This window comes from Nansenia antarctica (assembly GCF_963989245.1).
Source record: "Nansenia antarctica genome assembly, chromosome: 4".
Taxonomy (NCBI): domain Eukaryota; kingdom Metazoa; phylum Chordata; class Actinopteri; order Argentiniformes; family Microstomatidae; genus Nansenia; species Nansenia antarctica.
Genome location: NC_137689.1, coordinates 12,995,097 through 13,010,961, shown reverse-complemented (window position 1 = coordinate 13,010,961; position 15,865 = coordinate 12,995,097). Strand labels below are relative to the sequence as shown.

At 44.1% G+C, this 15,865-nt stretch overlaps 1 protein-coding gene across 2 annotated transcripts; it reads left to right on the top strand.

Moving 5' to 3' along the window:
* Positions 1 to 985: 985 nt before the first annotated feature.
* rnf166 (ring finger protein 166) lies at positions 986 to 10,459 on the top strand (the record flags this gene model as incomplete). Of its 2 annotated transcripts, XM_080528521.1 has the most annotated exons (6): positions 986 to 1,134; positions 7,938 to 8,094; positions 8,940 to 9,052; positions 9,713 to 9,827; positions 10,172 to 10,279; positions 10,394 to 10,459. In XM_080528521.1, the coding sequence occupies 6 exons, from the start codon at positions 986 to 988 to the stop codon at positions 10,457 to 10,459; spliced, it is 708 nt and encodes a 235-aa protein (XP_080384647.1). The 2 variants fall into 2 exon arrangements, with proteins under 2 accessions (XP_080384647.1, XP_080384648.1); XM_080528522.1 differs by lacking the exon at positions 7,938 to 8,094 and having other exon boundaries at positions 986 to 1,093; positions 8,985 to 9,052.
* Positions 10,460 to 15,865: the final 5,406 nt, after the last annotated feature.

Below are 15,865 nucleotides of genomic sequence, written 5' to 3'. Positions count from 1 at the left end.
TGTCGCTTGTATGCTTATTCGCGAGGGTTATATAGGCTTATTCGCGAGGGCTTGATACTGCGTAAATTCGCTAATATCGGTACTGTCTACGTGTGAAATGTCCCATTGATGCAAGTTTACATGATTTGTAGATCATTGAATCTACGCAGCACCCTACCCATGCCAAACTGTCGGCAGTGTTGCCAGATTGGGCGCTTTCCCTCCCAATTGGGCTACTTTCGATCACATTGGATGAGGAAAAAAGCATTTGGGCTGTTGGTATGGCTGGATAAATAGCATTTGGGCGGTATCAATATGTCAGTGCCTGAAAGTTACAAAATCGCTTAGGATAAAGGCGTCTGCTAAACGGCAACAATGTAAATGACTCAATTTCCCAGTGTACATTGCGGGTTCTCTGCGTTCGTAGATTCGCTCTGAAATCTGATCAGCACTCATGGAATTCCCCTTTGTCCAATCAAATCACTTGGTCCCTTTTTAGACGTTGAACCAAGTGTGCGCTCCGGCGCTCTCAGAGCGAATTTACGAACGCATGATTGTTGAATGCCACTGCATCTTCTTGGTAATAAAAAAGGCATTCAAAACGTACGGCCAGTTTGTTGTTCAATGGAAGGACTAACATAACACTTGGCGTGGCCTGCTTGCAAGTGTATGGTTAATAGCATTTCCGCCAAATAATTGTTTTGGCGCTGGTTTGTGGTGGGTGGATTCGGCGGTTTTTAGACTGTGGTTGGTTGGGCTGGAACGTGTCAATCCCATCTGGCAACCCTTCCAATGTTTACTTCTCTGGTGCCACGGCGTGTGGAGTGGACTGATGTGTCTGCCGTGTCTCATGTCAGCTAGATTTGTGTTACACTATGTTTTAACGACGGATCTCCATCCGTGAAGATCACATTTCCATACACTAGTTAGTTCATGCTCTCAGGTACAGCTCTATTACTCCAGAGCGAAGTGCGATCCAGAGATCCAGAGATCCAGAGTGTTGACGATGGCGATGTTTCGCAGCTTTGTGTCCCAGGCGACTCAGCTCAGACAGAACGGGGCGACCCCCGCCGAAAGCCTGGAGAGCCAGTTCTCCTGCCCCATCTGCCTGGAGGTGTACCACAAACCTGTCAGCATTGCCAGCTGCGCCCACACGTGAGTTTTTTTTTTTTTTTTTTGGTAATGTCCTTACGTGCGTGACTGTACCTCCAATTGCTTTTCAAACAAATCATGTCTAATTTGACTGCAAACCCCCCCCCCCCCCCCCTATAAATAGCCTATTGTGTGTGTGTGTGTGTGTGTGTGTGTGTGTGTGTGTGTGTGTGTGTGTGTGTGTGTGTGTGTGTGTGTGCGCGCGCGCGCGTGTGTGTGTGGGGGGGTGGTGGTTCTTCGTTTGTTTTATTTTCTAGATAGCCTAGCCTAGTAGACTACCTTATTATACCTGATTATGCTGTGTGCATCAACCCTTTGTTATTATTCATACCATATCTCTTTCAGACTTGAATTGTGATATGTTTGTTCTAATGGTTCCAGGTGATGCTGCCTCTGGGACATTGAGCAGATCAGATCCTTCCACACCATTTAGTTTGTGATCCATTCCCATGTATATATATATATATATATATATATATATATATATATATATATATATATATATATATATATATATATATTAAAAAAGATGGTTGTAGGGTAAAGACAGAAATTGCTCTGGGAGCATATCTGATGCGATGCATTCTCTATGATCTATTCTTCTTCTTCTGCTAGCCTAACCACTGAAGGGAGAAGAAAAACACTGAGCACTTACATATTTAGACAAATGTGTGTGTGTGTGTGTGTGTGTGTGTGTGCTTGCGCGTATTGGCTTGGGACAGCGTGACACTGTTGTCCCTCAGACGCATAGTTGTGATCAGTAAAATATCTAATCACAAGTATTTTCAGGGGAGAGATGTATTGGTTGTAGACAGACATACAGAGCATCACATAATACACTCTCAGTGAATGACAGTGTGGATTTAAAAAAAGAAAAAAAAAGAAACGTTCCTGCCCTTTCTGGAAAATTAATTTTTGATGAGAGTGTGACAATAGCTGCTAGAGAGAGAGGGGAGGGGGTCTGTTTTGTAGGAAGCGATGTCATGTGAGACTGGTGGGCTGAAGAGTTGGTGATTGGTGTGTGGTGTTGCTGTCTGTTTCACCTGGTCCCACATGGATCCCTTGACCCTACGCCTGGAAGTGCACTTCAAACAGTTCCCCTATCTTTCATCGACCTGTCCCACTGAGCGAAAGCATCTTCTCAAACACAGTAAGAAAGACAGTGTGAGAAATCTGAGCTGGATGTCAACCGCTCACAACAAGCTGTCTAATGAGTCCCAAAAGTGGAGTGATGTGTCTCTCACACAAAACACCATGATGTCTGATCTATAATGCCCGTATCCAGCCTATGTCAACTGTGCTTTTTTATTTATTTATTTGTGTGTGTGTGTAGCAACATAACTCAGCTTTAACGTAAAGGCTAATAAAAAAAGGTTAATGGAAACCTGCCAATAAGCAATTGCAGCATGAAAGGCATATTTTTAAATGAGATTAGATTCAACTTTATGAAGGGGGGTACACAGTTACTGGGAGTCAGTGTACCTCATGTTGGAGAGAGGGGCGGGGGGATTGTTCATCAGAGTGACAGCTGTGTGGAAGAAGCTGTTCTGGAGCCTGCTGCTACGGGACCTGGGGATCCGGTACTTCTTCATTGTTTTGGATGAAGGATGGTAGGGGATGACATAATAATCAATATGAGGGTAATCCTCATTGGTGAAAAGAGTCCTCTTGACTGAATCAGTACCACTTTTTTTCTTTCTTTCTTTCTTTTTATGGTTGCTTCTGGATTGTAAAGTCTAGCAAATGAACCAACACTCCATGTCCTGGGTCTGGGCTAGGCCAAACCGTATCACCAGTGCATGTAGGCCTACTATTCACTGTAGATTTGACTTTATACCATAATCTGTGTGGCTCAAATCTGACCATGGCTAGGGCCAGGCCTAATCCTTATCCCACTCAATGGCAGAGCCTGCCTGCCCTCCCTCCATCTAGTCTAGCAGGTTTGAACCCCACACCCCCCATGGACACCACAAATTTGGACAAAACAAATAGTGAGTTGGACTGGTGATCAGAAGGTCATGAGTTCAAATCCCACCCTTGAGTAAGGCACTTGGCCCTAAATTACTCCAGGGAGAGTCAGCGTCTGCTAAATGGTTAAAATGTAGCCTAAACAAACGCACGAGTCTGGACATAGGTGAGTGTCATACAGAAGGTGTGCGATGTGACCCATGACCCATGACCAGAGGTATTATAATAATTTAATAATTTTGCCATTTAGCAGACGCTTTTAATCCAAAGCGACTTACAATTACGAATTACAGGGACATTCCCCCTGGAGTAACTGAGGGCTAAGGGCCTTACTCAAGGACACACTAGTAGTGGTGTGGTTTCAGGCGGGATTTGAACTCACAACCTTCCGATCACAAGTCCAACTCACTATCCACTAGACCACCACTACCCCTAGACCACCACTAGTATTATGGAAACCTCTGTCTAACTATATCCCTCCATCCATCCCTCCATCTATCTCTCTCTCTCTCTTCCTCCATTCCTCTCTCCATCACGTGGCAGTCTGATTGTGGTTCGAGCGGGCTTCACCCCAGACAGCCTCTTGGCATCCTGGCTCACTTCCCCTTCCTTGTCTCGTGGGATGTGATGGAGTTTGTCCATTGAGACAGACGGAGCTGTCTCAAATCCTACTGACCACTTACAAAGGCATTAACAATCTGGCCCCCTCCTACCTTGCCGACCTCATCCCCCTCCCCACCCCCTCCCGTTGCCTCAGGTTTGACGACCAAACTACCCTCAAGACCACCAGGACCAAGCTCCAGACCTGGGGCGATAGGGCCTTTTCAGCCACAGCCCCATCCCTCTGAACGCCCTCCCCAACCACATCAGACAGGCCAACACCCTCCCAACATTTAAACAGGCCCTCAAAACCCACCTCTTCAAGCTTGCCTTCACCAGTTAACCCTCTCCCCCCTCCCCTTTGTTTCTTTCTATTATTACTACTCGATCTTTTCAGTTTGTAAAGCGTCTTTGAGTGTCTAGAAAAGTGCTATATAAGTCTAATGTATTATTATTATTATTATTATTATTATTATATTATTGTTATTAACTCTCTCCCCAGCTATAGCCAGGTTTTGAGGGAGTTGAATGCAGAACTCCCCTTCTACCACTCACAAGTACACACACAGGGCTGTACCTACATGCAATCATACAGCACATGCGCATACCACACTTGTCACCCATGCACTTGCTTTGGCTCTTGGGGGGGTTGGCAGAGCCCACTCTCATACACTTGTGTCTCAGATGCTCAAGTTGGATTTGAGGTCTGTCTCCTCTGGCCAATATGTCATAGCTGTTTCTTTTGGTCCCCACCACAGCTAAGTTACTGTCTCTGATAATGTGAAAGGACAAGCTACGTTGCAACTACTACAAACTAGCTGCAAGCTGCAGCACAATGGACTACAAGCTAGGCCTATTCTTTCTGTGGGGTATATGATGCTGTTGTTTTTGGCAATTTCTTTAGCTTTTGTCCTGTGGTAGGTAAGCCTGAAAGGTTTCTTTTCCCCCCCAAAGTTCAGTTCCAGAGGCATACCAGTTTATTTTGCATCTCATGCAGACAGTCGAGCTTTGAAGAAAAGCAACTACAAGAATATCCTTTGTTGTATTTTTGTTCAGTTGGCTTTTTTTCGATGTCATTACTGACTCTGCATTTCTTTCCTGCCATTTGGTGAAAAAAAATGTGTGGTTTCAAAACACAATCTTCCGGTAGGCTATTTTTGGTGTTGTTGTTGTTTTTGTTTTGTATTTTTTCTTTATAAAAGTGCCACTATCTTTTTGCTGTGTCAGGGCAGGGTGTACGGTACTATGTAGCCTATATGGAACACGGTTGTATCTCTGGGCTCATAGCTGGACATTTAGTAGTAGACACTACTACATGTAGGCTAGTAGACATGGTCCTCTGTGGCCCAATTGTTAGAGCTTGATGCTGACAACGCTAGGTTGTGGGTTCAATTCCCACTGGGACCATATATACAGAAAAATGTATGCACTCACTCACTGCAATCTAAGTTGCATTGGATAAAGGCGTCAGCTAAACGGCATATATATATATTGTATATTAGGCCTACTACTAGTATTGCTGTCCATATCGCTAGGAGATGCAGGGTTTGTACAGAAATATGATTGGAAATGAGAGAAGATTGTAAAGATTCATTCTGATGCATTGTGTGGTTGTGAGTTGACACCTTGTCTCCTGGTGTTCTGTGATGTTGAGTCTATTTTTGTCCCAGGACCTCTGACAGTGACAACCCCATCAGATTGAAAGAAAGAGAGCGAGCATTGTTACAGTGGATGAAACGTCGTCTTCTGAATGTCACATGACTGAAGGTGTTCTAGGCCTGTCTAACCTAACCAACGAGTGAAGAGTGAAAGTGTTCTAGGCCTGTCTAACTTAACCAAAGAGTGAAAGTGTTCTAGGCCTGTCTAACTTAACCAAACAGGAAGTTGTGAAATACCCTCTCAAACTCTCCAGCTTCTTCACTGTTAGGGTGATATTGCTGGATATCTGTTCAGGGGGAAACAAACTCTGATTGCGACAAATTAGCTGGGGTTGTTACCGTAGTTTGTGCAGTGCAGTAGCCTATGAAGGATTGGGAAGTAGAGGGAAAGAGCTGAGATACAGATGGTGAGAAACAAACCCTCGGGTCTTTCGGCTCGAACAACACCTGCCTAATATGCTCTCATTAACTCCATAGTTCTCGGAGTGACATGGACTCTCTCTTTCTCTCTCTCTCTCTCTCCTCTTTCTCTTCTCTCCTGAATTAGAGGGCTTCCTTACTGTACAGAGAAAATGAGGTCAGCTTGCTCCATTATACACAATTATAGAGCTTCTCTCCTTATAGCGCCTTACATCACAATATGCATCAGCAAGCTGTCCCAGAATCCTTGGTGTGTGATATGTTGTGTAGCCAACCAAGGCTTCTGCTACAGTATGTACGGTAATGGGGAGATATCTGTGTGTAAAAATAGGTCTGCTCTTTCCTGTGGCTAACTCTCCCTATCTACACACACGTACATTGATTGTTGGAGTTTATGGTGATTATTGTGGTTGAATTGAATTGGTGGTCCCTAGTCAAGGTCAACAATGAAAAAAGAAGATCTGTACGGTACTTGAAGTAAAGCAAAAGCAACTTTACTTTGACCTTTCATAGTTTTTTTTGTCAAACTTAAATGTACGATGGAAGGGGTTTGTACATATTCTGTGTTTTAGACTCATGTGTAGGTTAGTCAGATTCCTATGTTAATGGTCTGCTTATCTATTAAAACAACCATTCAACACTTGACTGGAATATCACACACTCAAACAAAACAATGTCTGACACTCACACCACTACACACTTTGCCATAGTATGTCACTGTCACTCTCACCGTGTGTGTGTGTGTGTGTGTGTGTGTGTGTGTGTGTGTGTGTGTGTGTGTGTGCGTGTGTGCGTGTGTGTGTGTGTGTGTGTGTGTGTGTGTGTGTGTGTGTGTGTGTGTGTGTGTGTGCGCAGATGGGGATTGCTCTGCTGTCGGATGAATACCGTGGCGGTGATTGACCAGTCTAAAGGGAGGGTGTTAAATCCATCTTCAAGTGATGAGCACCACAGATAACCTTCAAGGTGTCTTTCAACGTGTTGATAAACCCTACCAGAGTTAGCTCTCTGAAAAGGCCTCACTTTTAGCTCTTGTCTTGAAAGGCACTTTGGATAGATGTGTATCTCATGACTAGGGAGATGAGTTTCCTTTCAGACTTTTGCATGTTTTAATGACTATGTTTAATCTGTAGCGATCTGGGAATGAGATAAAAAATGAGAAAATATTTCATTTTAGGAATGCTGTTTTGGTCCAGAAAAAGCACTTTCTAAAATGGAGTGTCCTACCCGACTTTTGGTTTGCACATAAACAACACATTGTTACTGCCAGGGGTGATCTAGGGCAGTTGACTCGCCGATATTTGCCTTTCTGTCTCTGGTGGCTGCCACTTCAAAATCGTGTGCACATGAAAGAAACGCGACAGCTAATGTCCGACACTTCAAGTCCATTTTGGGGGGATTATATTATTATTAGGGAGAATGTTGTTGTTTGTCTTCTAACTACATTTTGACTGTGATTAGCCAGAGGTGAATACTCCTTTTGCCTCCACATCATTCTGACAGTTGGACACTGTTGATGTGTTGTTTACCTCACCTGTGTGCAAGTGTACCACTTCCTCTGCTAAGATGCACTCCACCGGCAACTACAGGGTCACTGGTTTAGTGAAACCGTTCTTCCTCTATTGCTACACTATTAGCACTCTATATTGCACTCTGTCTCTTCTGAGTTTTTTCTCTTCTTGTCTCTTCTCAGTTTTCTTGATTGTTTTGTGTAAGCATTAGGCTAAGCCAGTGGTAAATGGATGGTGTTTTAGCCTCTGTATGCATCAGTGTTGTTTGAAAACCTGTCATGGGTCAAATACTTGAGTTGCACTACCCCTACCCCCCACTAGGTGTGTACAAGAGACGTCATCTATCTGTATCTGTTCAACCTACAGAATGATCTGTATCTCAATGGGAATCTGTCAACCCCTTCCATGGCCTGGTGCCCAGCCCGATGTCAGGTCCAGACAGTACGTGCTCCACATTGGTAGTGGATAAATTGAGTTGCCAAATGATATTTGGTTTTGCGGACGTCGGCATGTCGAACTAAGGGACTGTGCAAGGTGTAGCCGTGACAGCCATTATGGTGCGATTGTCTTTGCGAACCGTCGCAGTTACGCTGATGCATAAACTAGGCCTATAGCCTAAGTCGGGTTTAACACTTTCTCTCTCTCTCTCCAGGTTCTGTGGGGAGTGTCTGCAGCCGTGCCTCCAAGTGACCTCTCCCCTCTGCCCACTCTGCCGTATGCCCTTTGACCCAAAGAAGGTGGACAAGTCGTCCAGTGTGGAGAAGCAGCTGTCCTCCTACAAGGCTCCCTGTAGGGGTTGCAGCAAGAAGGTGAACATTATATCTTCTGTACTCTTAATCAAAGTACAGAGCCGAATCAAGCTGAGCTGTACTGCGCTGACCTGGTTACTCTCTACATACAGTTGATGTAGTAGTACCGGACAGTGGGAATAAATAATTGAGCCAGCATAGTACGGTTTGGGTCTGCCCTGTGTGTGTGTGTGTGTGTGCCCTGTGTGTGTGTGTGTGTGCCCTGTGTGTGTGTGTGTGTGTGTGCCCTGTGGTGCGTAAAGCCAACAACTACTGTATCAAATATCCTTTTAAATCAACACACTCACTAATGCGCAGGCACACATACCTATCATACATACCTTTATTTATGTAAACCAGCTCCTTCCCTTCTTGTGATTTTTTATAAAAGTTTTTTTTTTTCCCTTTCCTAACACCAGGGGAGCCACCCCTCCTTAATTTCGTTGTTTGGTACCTGTACTGTAGCAATGACAATAAAGTCCATTCATTCATACCCACACAGAGACTAAACACCCCGGTCTAAAACATCTCCACTAGTCTGTCTGTGTCTCTCTGTCTATGTGTCTGACTGTATCGTTCTCAGACTGTATCTCTGTAAATGGAATAAAATGGTAAATGGACTGACTTATATAGCGCCTTATTGCAAAGCGCTTTACAATGGCCTCTCATTCACCCATTCACACACCAGCGTGCCGGCCCGCTCATTGGGAGCAATTTGGGGTTCAGTGTCTTGCCCAAGGACACTTCGACATGTGGCCAGCCGGGGCTCGAACCGCCGATCTGCGAAACCTTGGGATTATTAGACACCGGCTCTACCTCCTGCGCCACAGCCGCCCCATCTCTGACTGACTGTCTCTGTCTTTCAGGTGGCTCTGGTCAAAATGAGGTCACATATCACCTCTTGTAGTAAGGTTCAGGAACAGATGGCCAACTGCCCAAAGTTTGTGCCTGTGGTGCCCACCTCACAGCCCATACCAAGGTACGGTGTGTGTGTGTGTGTGTGTGTGTGTGAGAGAGAGAGAGAGAGAGAGAGAGAGAGAGAGAGAGAGAGAGAGAGAGAGAGAGAGAGAGAGAGAGAGAGAGAGAGAGAGAGAGAGAGAGAGAGAGAGAGAGAGAGAGAGAGAGAGAGAGAGAGAGAGAGAGAGAGAGAGAGAGAGAGAGAGAGAGAGAGAGAGAGAGAGAGAGAGAGAGAGAGAGAGAGAGAGAGAGAGAGAGAGAGAGAGAGAGAGAGAGAGAGAGAGAGAGAGAGAGAGAGAGAGAGAGAGAGAGAGAGAGAGAGAGAGAGAGAGAGAGAGAGAGAGAGAGAGAGAGAGAGAGAGAGAGAGAGAGAGAGAGAGAGATACAACATACTATGAAAAGTACCATCAATACCACTGACTCTGAAAAGGCTAGGTGGAAGTGACTGTACTTCATGGAGGGCGACATTACTGCACAATGTTACACTAGACATCCGCTTCAAAGATATTTATGTCACAGCATGGATCTGCATGTCTGGGTTCCTCAAAAGTCATTACAATGGATGACATGTTCTCAGTCATGTGGTGGTCAGCGGTGGCAGGTCTGTGAATAAGCCCTGCGCGTATCCGTTGCTTTGATAGCGTCCGTTGCTACTGACAACTGCTGCTTTGTCTCCTTGTAGCAATATCCCAAACCGCTCAACTTTTGCGTGTCCGTTCTGTGGCACCCGCAACCTGGACCAACAGGAGCTGGTCAAGCACTGCATGGACAACCATCGCAACGACGGCAACAAAGTGGTCAGTCCGACATGAGGTTTCACTCATTTACCCTGTGCCAGGCTATGGTCTTCCTATTGGCTACCGTTCTCTCCAAAGTGTGCACTCATCCACTTCCCATCATGCATTTAAAAGCATCGAACTGGTTGGGGTAAACAAGCACATTTTTTAGAGCCTTCCTCTAGTATTTACTGGGGATGGCAAATTGTAGAATGCTTTGCCATACAAGTCACTTTGAATGGGGGCACATGCTAAGCTATCAGATATCCTACTGGGGGTGCATGCTAAGATATTAGAAATGGTCATGTTTTGTGTCTAATGGCTGTCTAATGGTGAATGATGAGTGGGTTTGTGTGTGTCCTCAGGTCTGTCCTGTGTGTTCAGCTATGCCCTGGGGGGACCCCAGCTACAAGAGCTCCAACTTCCTGCAGCACCTTCTCCACCGGCACAAGTTCTCCTACGACACCTTTGTGGTACGTTTTATCAATGCACTGCATGCATGAATCTCTGTCCCACAACAGCCTGCTCATTACTTGAAGCAAGGCGGTGGTTTGGAATATATAGTGATGGTTTGTTTTTGTTTGCAGGACTACAGCATCGACGAGGAGGCAGCCTTGCAGGCAGCCCTGGCACTGTCCTTAGCAGAGAACTGAGTACCCCTGCCCTGCTCTGCCATCTGAGCCCATCTGAAACCACTCTGCTGTCTGATATAAGGCCTCAATGATGCCTCTGTTACTTTTTCTCTCTCAATCTCCATCCACCTCCATCACCCACCTTAAAGGGAGACTCTTGGACAACTCCCGAGGTCTCATTCTCTCCTGATCCCCAAATGCATGGCTCATCGTCCACTGGGGTCCATTTCCACAGGACCCCAGTTCCTGTCAGTCATATGCCCTCACTTCCTGTTTTGTAGAAAAGGCGTGGCACCTGACTATCAGTCTGAGACAACAGCGGCGGGATACAGTCTTCATCACAGCTGTGATGCAAAATGACAATGGCACCCGTAGTACATCACAGCAACTTTTAAAGGTTTATGAAGGTTCCCAAAAGTGATGGTTTAGTTTAAAAAAAGAAGAAGAAATCACTGTTCAAACAACAGGTTCACAAACTCCAGGAAAAAGCCATCACGTGACGCAGAATCTTGTGTCACAGTTGATGCTTTTGTTACTTGCAGACAGTTACCGTTGCTTTGGCCCACACAGATGGTTCTAGCTTGATTACTAGTGATTAGTAAATGCCATGGCAATAGACACCTCTTCTTCAGGTACCCATTTGAAGGCCATGCTGCATAGGACACATTTGGCTACTGACTATCTACAAATCATTTTGGTGAGTATTTTAGCTGTTGGTCCTTAACCAAGGGTTACGGTTAGGGTTTTTTGTTTTAGAAAAGGCCTTTCTTCTGTCCTTTGCAGCATAGCCAGATTGTGACATGACCTCTTTCTTTCTTTTATTCTACAAATGTTATTCCCATGCATGTAATGTCATCTTCAAAACAATGACATGTCATCACCAAATCATCCATTGTGATTGTAACCTTTACAACACAAAGCAAAACAATCCCCTTTTTTATTCAGAGTTTTTGTGAATACTTGCACTTGTCACATTTTTATACATAACTGAACTATAGATTGTTGTTATTTCATAGCTAACAGACAACATAGTATTGCATTGATACTCCAATCTGCTGATAGTTGGTCAATGTGCTACAATGATATTTGTATGAAGCATCAGCCAGTATGAGAATATAATATATTTTTGGAAAATGTTTAAGTTTTCAAATGTTGCACTGATAGTAAAAGAAAGTAAAATGTGTTTGTTTAACTACTGGGGACATGTTTGTCATTTGTCCTATTTTTTTTTTTCTATTCCATTTACTGTACTGCTGCCATGACAACGTTGTTATTATGGGGTCTTTGATAGGTGATAGGTGTAGTATACAGGCTTTGACAGTAGAGGGCAGCCCCATCTCAAAAGTGATAAGTGTGGGAACCCATTAGGGTTGGTGGTCGTTCAGTGACCAGTTGTAAACAGTTCCTGGAACTTCAAACCTTTCTGTTCCATACACAGTATTGTAAAACACGCCCATGTATTATCCACAGTATTGTAAAACATGCCCATGTATTATCCACAGTTCTGATCTGTGTAAGTTCTTGAGTTTAAGAGATGTTTTTCAAAGAGTGTGAGGTACAATCCGTTTGCTGCTGTTCTAATCTGTCCTCTTTGGCCAATTTACCTCAATTAGGCCACACATTCTGGTCTGACAGAAAGCAAAAGGCTAATTGGAAATCTAACATTTCACAAACTCTGTCAGCAAATTTTGTGCAATATCAACTGCCCATTTTATTTATCGAGATCCAAATGGTTGCTACCTCACTGGGGTTTTGCCAGTCAGAGTTGTGGAAATCTGCCTGTACCATATGAATAGGCCTACATATTCATTTATAAGTCTGTTACAATCATATGACATTTTTCCAATGATTTGGTATGAAAAATAATCTGCTATCTGATAGCACAGTAGTTATTAAAATGCTCAGCCTAGCTGAATACTCAATCAGATGCATTTCTTAATAGGCACTTTGATTTTCATTACGATGAAAGTCTGTCGCCCCAATGTAGATTTCCAATTTGAAGCAAAGTGTTTGAGTAGTTGTTGTGAACCCTTTGACCGAGCATTTAAAATATGAATGTTTCTGGTGTGGTTATCGGAGAGGGTTAAGGACATGGGCAGACATCCAAGTAATGGTGTAATGGCGTGGCCATTTGATAGTATTTCCTTTCAGGAGGAGACTTGTACATAAAGTAGAGAATGCAAGCATCTAGGGCTAGGTCCCTGTGGCATGGATGAGATGTTTTTCATAAGTTATATTTTTTCCCCAGAGGAATGTGTTGAAGGATTGCACTTTAATTAATTCAAAATATATTTTGAAGGGTAGACATTTTGTTCCAACATTTTTGTAACATTAATTAAGTCCAAATGAGTACATTTCATGGTAGAATAAAAATGTGAGTTGTGACTGTTTGTGTAAAAGCAATTTTGAGTATCACTCTGTCAAAACATAGCGATGTTTTGGAATACTGGGAGTCAGATTAGTACACAAGGCTCAGTCAGTTTGCCTGTGGCGTCCTGAATATCGTATAGATGGGCTTAGTTTTGTTTAAAATCAGACAAACATGATCCTGATGACTATTCATGTTTTCTGGAACAAATTAAACAGTAATGGACCCTCAGCGTAGTCTGTGTTTTTGAAGGGATTTTGATCGTAATAGGTATTAATGGTCTCATTAGGCATTGCCATTTTGTTTTCAACTTATTGTACTGGTTGTTGCGTCATTGAAAGTGGAAGCCACCAAAGGCCAAACACCCAACATAAGAAGTGTCTCTCTTCTGAAGCAACAATGAGTTGTCACCAATGTGGTTATTCATGTCCTTAGACTTTTTTTTACACCTTGATGATAATGCTATTTTATATACTGTTTGTATGGTCTTGTATGTTTAGGGCAGCATTCACGTGCACAACTGTAGCAAAACATATTGTATTTTGATATTGTATGTATTCCATATTTCATTGAGTATGGAGTATCCCCAAAATGTATATATTGAATTTTGATTCTTTTTGTATTGTCGCATCCCAGCATAATGCCATTATATGTCATTCAGATGTCCTACGCTTCTTGCTTGTGGTCATAACTAGCCCATTTTCTGAAAAATACATTTAAGCGGTTGTAGGCTCTCTGCTCGACCACCTGCAAGAGAATCCTTGAAAATGTGTTGATAACTGGACCAATTAAATTGAACCCCGCTTAGGACCCCTCTTTTTTCTATTTATTTTTATTTTTTTTAGAGCATTTCTGCTTTATTAGGATAGAGACAATAGAGATTGACTGGAAGGAACGGTGAGAGAGAGGAGGGAAGACATGCAGGATATGTTAATGGCCAGAATCGAACCAGGGGCCCTGCGATTGCGCGGCATGTGCCTTACTGAGCTATGCCACCCAGACGCCCGATCCTGGTCAATCCTGGCTATTGTCACCTCCCTGGACTCATGCTCCTATTCTGTACCAGCAATCAGACAAGGTGAGTTGTCTCAAGAGTGTCTCCGTAGGACTGTGTCCTCTTGGTGTATACACTGCCCTGGGAGGGCAGGATTCATGTCACACAAGTCTGCAGAGCCAGTCCTCTGCTGTACCGTGTCAAGCTGATGTGGCCCTACTCAGGGCCACTGGGATCTGCAGGCCTCTTATCCCCAGGCACCCAATCCCTCCAGAGGCTGTGGCCTGTAGTTAGGAAGCCTGTGTGTGTGTGTGTGTGTGTGTGTGTGTGTGTGTGTGTGTGTGTGTGTGTGTGTGTGTGTGTGTGTGTGTTAAATGTGATTTATGCATTCTTGAAAAAATAGTAATATAATAATGATTCTGATGATTTTCGATGCTAATGATGTGGATTTTCAAGTTGTAACACTGTTTGAAGTTTAATAAGATATACTTATATTGTATTTGTAGCAGGGTTTTTTTCCTCAATAAAACCACTGACCCATCCCACCCACTCTGTATTTCCTTTTTTATGTTGCAGCTACAGTTTCATCGAATACCTACTTTAAGTAATAACGAGGAGAGTTATTTACATTGTGACATTGATCCAGATTGAATATGGCGACACGGTGTGTATACCTTTTGAATCCTTGCACAGGGAGAGTTGGGCGGGCTACGCCACATAATGACTGGCCGTGAATAGCCGCCTGAGAATCTCTTGTAGTGGGGGGCTTTTTCCAGCTGAGAATGGGGGCGCCCCAAGCTCACTGAAAAGCCAAGAGGCCTGTAAACAATTGCAGGTTGCCACGGAGATGCAGGTCTTTGGGAGGCGGTGTGGCTGGAAGGCCACAGGAGCAATGTGTGACAACATTGCAGCACCGGGGTGATGGCAGACTGGTGGCAAGCATCCAGAGGCGGCGACCCCAAACCTGTGTAATGTTGAGACTTGGCAAGGGTGGGGCACCTGCTGAGCCACCCCCTCTTTGCTGCTCTCATACTTGGACTTTACTTGTCGGTGGTGCCAGAAACTCACTCGTGATCACTCTACCTTTCCACATGGGAGAGGTGCTAGCCGTTAGCTATATGTATGTGAATGGATGATATAGAATTGTCCAGCTGTTCAGTTGAGGGGCTCATGTTTGAAGCGAGTGTGGGGGTGTGTTGCCAATGCCAGCCAGAGTGTGGGACAGTCAGTGAGAGGAACACAAGGGTCCAACACAGTACCTCCTCAAGGTGAAGTACCCCAATTACCATAGAGTCTAAACAGTGGAGGGGACAGAGGGCATCCCCTGTGGCCTGGGTCCTAGTAGAGGATGCCTTTGATTGGGCTCCAGCCTGTTTGTACTACCGAGGCTCAGTCAACAAAGACCTTTCAATCTCTCCTCGTGCTATTCATGCCGCGCTAACACATTCTCCTCATTACCTCCATCTCACGCCTCTGCTTCTCAGTTTGTTGTCTATGCCGTTTTTATTGATGAGTGCCTTGTGATTTGCCTGTCAAACTTATAATGTGTGGAAAAACAGCTATGGAAACACACTTCACTTGTCCTTACAGAGATAATAAGAGACACTACAATGACTTTGCCTTTCAATCAAAACAGATGCGTCGGTCGCTATATAGCAGCTAAGAAAACACTTCTTTCTTCTTTTTTTTTTAAGAAGCTTTTTGGTTATTTGCGTGACTTGAGAATGGCCAACAGGCAGACCGTTTCACCAGACCATGTCACAGATTGTTTCTTTAAAGTTCATTGATCCTCATCAGGTTTATGCAGTAGACAAGAGTTGTCTTGCTTTTCATCACGTACAGGTGCATCTTACATCCGTAATTGTTGCTTGCACAACGTCGATTTGTCTTGATTGCTATTTTTGTCTGGGTCTAATATTTCGCCATCTCCTTCGTTGAGATCGTCATACATTGGAATATTAATACTATTTTCAAGGCCATAATTGTTCAGTGCTCTGACCTGATGGCACTTGGCCTGCTTATTGTCATGTACATGCCTCTATTCCTAGTAGGCCTACTCCTCCCA